The sequence below is a fragment of the Lytechinus variegatus genome, chromosome 8 (genome assembly GCF_018143015.1).
Source record: "Lytechinus variegatus isolate NC3 chromosome 8, Lvar_3.0, whole genome shotgun sequence".
NCBI lineage: Eukaryota > Metazoa > Echinodermata > Echinoidea > Temnopleuroida > Toxopneustidae > Lytechinus > Lytechinus variegatus.
The window spans coordinates 4,022,966-4,026,193 of NC_054747.1; the positions used below are offsets into that span (position 1 = coordinate 4,022,966).

The 3,228-nt window shown below is 44.0% G+C and overlaps 1 protein-coding gene across 1 annotated transcript; it reads left to right on the forward strand.

Annotated features, from left to right (window-relative positions):
• Positions 1-311: 311 nt before the first annotated feature.
• LOC121419849 lies at positions 312-3,228 on the forward strand. Its single transcript, XM_041614312.1, has 2 exons — positions 312-2,340; positions 2,946-3,228. The coding sequence occupies exons 1-2, from the start codon at positions 447-449 to the stop codon at positions 2,966-2,968; spliced, it is 1,917 nt and encodes a 638-aa protein (XP_041470246.1). The 5' UTR covers positions 312-446; the 3' UTR covers positions 2,969-3,228.

Below are 3,228 nucleotides of genomic sequence, written 5' to 3' on the forward strand. Positions count from 1 at the left end.
ATTCCAATCCATTTTCTTTTTCGTGATTTGTTGTGTAAACAGTACATAGGCAATTATCTTTTCTCTAGAGTATTTTTGTCCTTTGCTTTTGCACTGGGCCTGTGACAAATGGGGGCATGTCCTTGGGATGAGAAAAATAATTAATTGCAGTACTGTTCATAACAAATAGAATTTAAAGAATGGATTTGGAAAAGTTTATTGAATTCGGTAAAGTGTGTGGACTAGCGGGTAAAGAATTATTAGAATTTGCTTGTAAAGAACGTGACAAGGTTCTCGAAGAAAAGCGTAGAAACGAACAGTTAGAAAGAGATGAACGAAGACTTAGGAGGGAAGATGATCAAAGAAGGTTAGAAGAGGTAACGAAACAAAAAGAGTTAGATTTGAAGATAAGTGAAAGTAGGAAAGTTATTGGGACATCGTCTGAGGGTCTTAGTAAAATCCCCTGTATGCCAGCGTTCCGAGAAAAAACGGATGAACTAGATGCGTACATAGACCGTTTTGAACGGCATGCAACTTTGAGTAAATGGCCAAAGGATTGTTGGGCGTCTGCTCTAGGCAACTTGTTGACAGGTCCCGCCCTAGATGTATATTGTTCAATAAGCGCAGAGGAGGCAACCGATTACGATCTCCTTAAGAATATGCTATTGCAATACTTTGCTCTTACGAGTGAAGGAAATTGGAAACGCTTTCGCGAAGCGAAGAAAGGCGGAGAAGAATCTTATTACCAATATGCTAACCGTTTGATTCGTTACGTCACGCGCTGCATTGATTTGAGCGGCAAAGAAAAGACATTTGATGCGTTGTTGGATGTAATAGTTCGTGAACACATTTACGAGACCTCGGAGCGTTCATTGTCTGTATTTATGCGGGAGAGAAATCCTGAAAACATTCCAGAGCTAATTTTGCTAGCTGAGCAATATAGGAGTGCGCATGTGTCAGCTACAACTGACCTCGGTAGACGCGCACGCCGTGAAGAAAATGCTCGCAAATTGAGAGATGGTAAAAGTAAGGACTGGAGCGACAAAAGTCCTAATCCAAAAGCTTGCTATACTTGCGGTAAATCAGGTCATTTTATGGCTAGGTGTCCAAACAAAAAGGGCAGTAATTCGAGAGACGGGTCAGGCAAGTTAAGCTCGGATTCGCGTAAGCAATCTGTGAACGCATGCGTAGTCGGCGTATGTCCGGATACGTCAACACCGCAAACGCAAGATGTTGGTCCAGATTCAGCTACGGTAAAGCTGCAGTGTGGTCATGAAATTCCGTTGCTTTATACGGCTTGCACAGTAGAATCAGATATGCCCACTTGTGATGGCAGTATAAATGGCAAGAAAATAACAGTTTTGCGCGATTCAGGTTGTAGTTGCGTGATTGTTCGTACGGATTTAGTGGAGAAGGCTCAGTTTACAGGAAAAACAAAGCTATGTATGCTAATTGACCGAACAATTAGACGGATGCTAGAGGCAAGGCTGTATATTAGTACCCCATATTTCCAAGGTAATGTGACAGCATTATGTGTTGATAACCCGTTGTATGATTTAGTCATCGGAAATATTACAGGTGCCAGGAAACCTGGAGATGAGGATCAGAACTGGGTCTACACTGAGGCGAGTGACGGCGAGTCATCCATCAAGGAGGATAGATCTCCCTGTGACAGTGATCCTGATGACATAAAGGAGACACCTGTAAGAGAGCAGAGTACGCCCTCATCGTCGGAGACCACAGAAGATGATTTGTCAGGCGTTACTCAAGTACCAGACGAAAAGATTCCGAATGATGTATCCCAGCCACACAGCCAGGATGATGTCATCATTCAGGAGCAACCAAGTGAGTTGATGAGTGAGTCAACTATCCATGAGGAGATGGAACAAGGAGCAGGAGTGGAGACTCGAGGGACGAAGAGACGAAAGGATCGGCCATTTATGAGTCTTGGATCGGCGAAGCAGCAGGAGTGTACCGCTACCCGTGAAGATGTTATTGCAGCACAGAAGGCAGATGCAACGCTGAAGAAACTAAGAGATTTAGCAGAAAAGGGTGAGTCAAAGCTTGTAGGGAAGAATAGCGAAGTGAGATTTTACTTCAAGAATGGTCTTCTATTCCGTGAATACAGGTCACTAGGTAACACCCAGGGGAAGACGTTTACTCAACTGTTGGTACCCAAGCCGTTCAGATCTCAAGTTCTTCGACTAGCTCATGACTCTGCATTAGCTGGACATCTGAAGACAAGGAAGACGATTGACAGGATCCTGACGCAATTCTTCTGGCCTGGACTACAATCCGATGTCAAGCGTTATTGTGCTTCTTGCGACGCATGTCAACGTACAATGCCTAAAGGACGGATTGGTAAGGTGCCACTATTAATTCCCCCTTTGATAGATACTTGTTTCAAACGAATTGCAGTAGATTTGATAGGACCCCTAGATCCCATTACTGAGAGAGGGAATAGGTATATCTTGACTGTGGTTGATCTAGCTACTCGCTACCCTGAGGCAGTAGCCCTACCTCGGATTGAAGCTGAGCGTGTGGCAGAGGCCCTAGTTGAAATATTTTCACGCTTAGGTGTACCTAATCAAATATTGTCTGATAATGGTACTCAGTTTGTTTCGGGAGTTATGAAAGAAGCTGCCCGATTGTTAGGAGTTAGCCAGTTTCACACTACTCCTTACCATCCAATGGCCAATGGAGCATGTAAACGGTTCAATGGGACCCTAAAGCAAATGTTGCGTAGGATGTGTCAGGAATGTCCTAAAGATTGGGATAGATACTTACCCGCGCTTCTGTTTGCGTATCGTGAGGTTCCACATGAGAGTCTTGGATACTCTCCATTTGAATTAATGTATGGGAGAACTGTTAGGGGACCCATGACTATTCTCAAGGAGTTATGGTCTACAGAAGTCCCAGAAGAAGAAGTCAAATCAATTTATCAGTATGTCATTGATTTGACTGAGGAACGACTAGAGTCGACTTGTGAGCTCGCTAGGAAGGAGCTTACGAAGGCTTCAACGAAGTACAAGACACACTTCGACGTTAAGGCGAAGGAGAGGAGATTTGAGTGTGGTGATCAAGTTCTTCTACTTCTACCAACTAGCAGCAATAAGCTACTCATGCATTGGAGAGGTCCTTATGAGGTCGTGAAGAGGGTTGCTAGGAACAACTACAAGTTGATGGTGAATGGAAAAGAGAAGACTTATCACGCCAACCTACTGAAGAGGTATGTCGAGAGGGAGCATG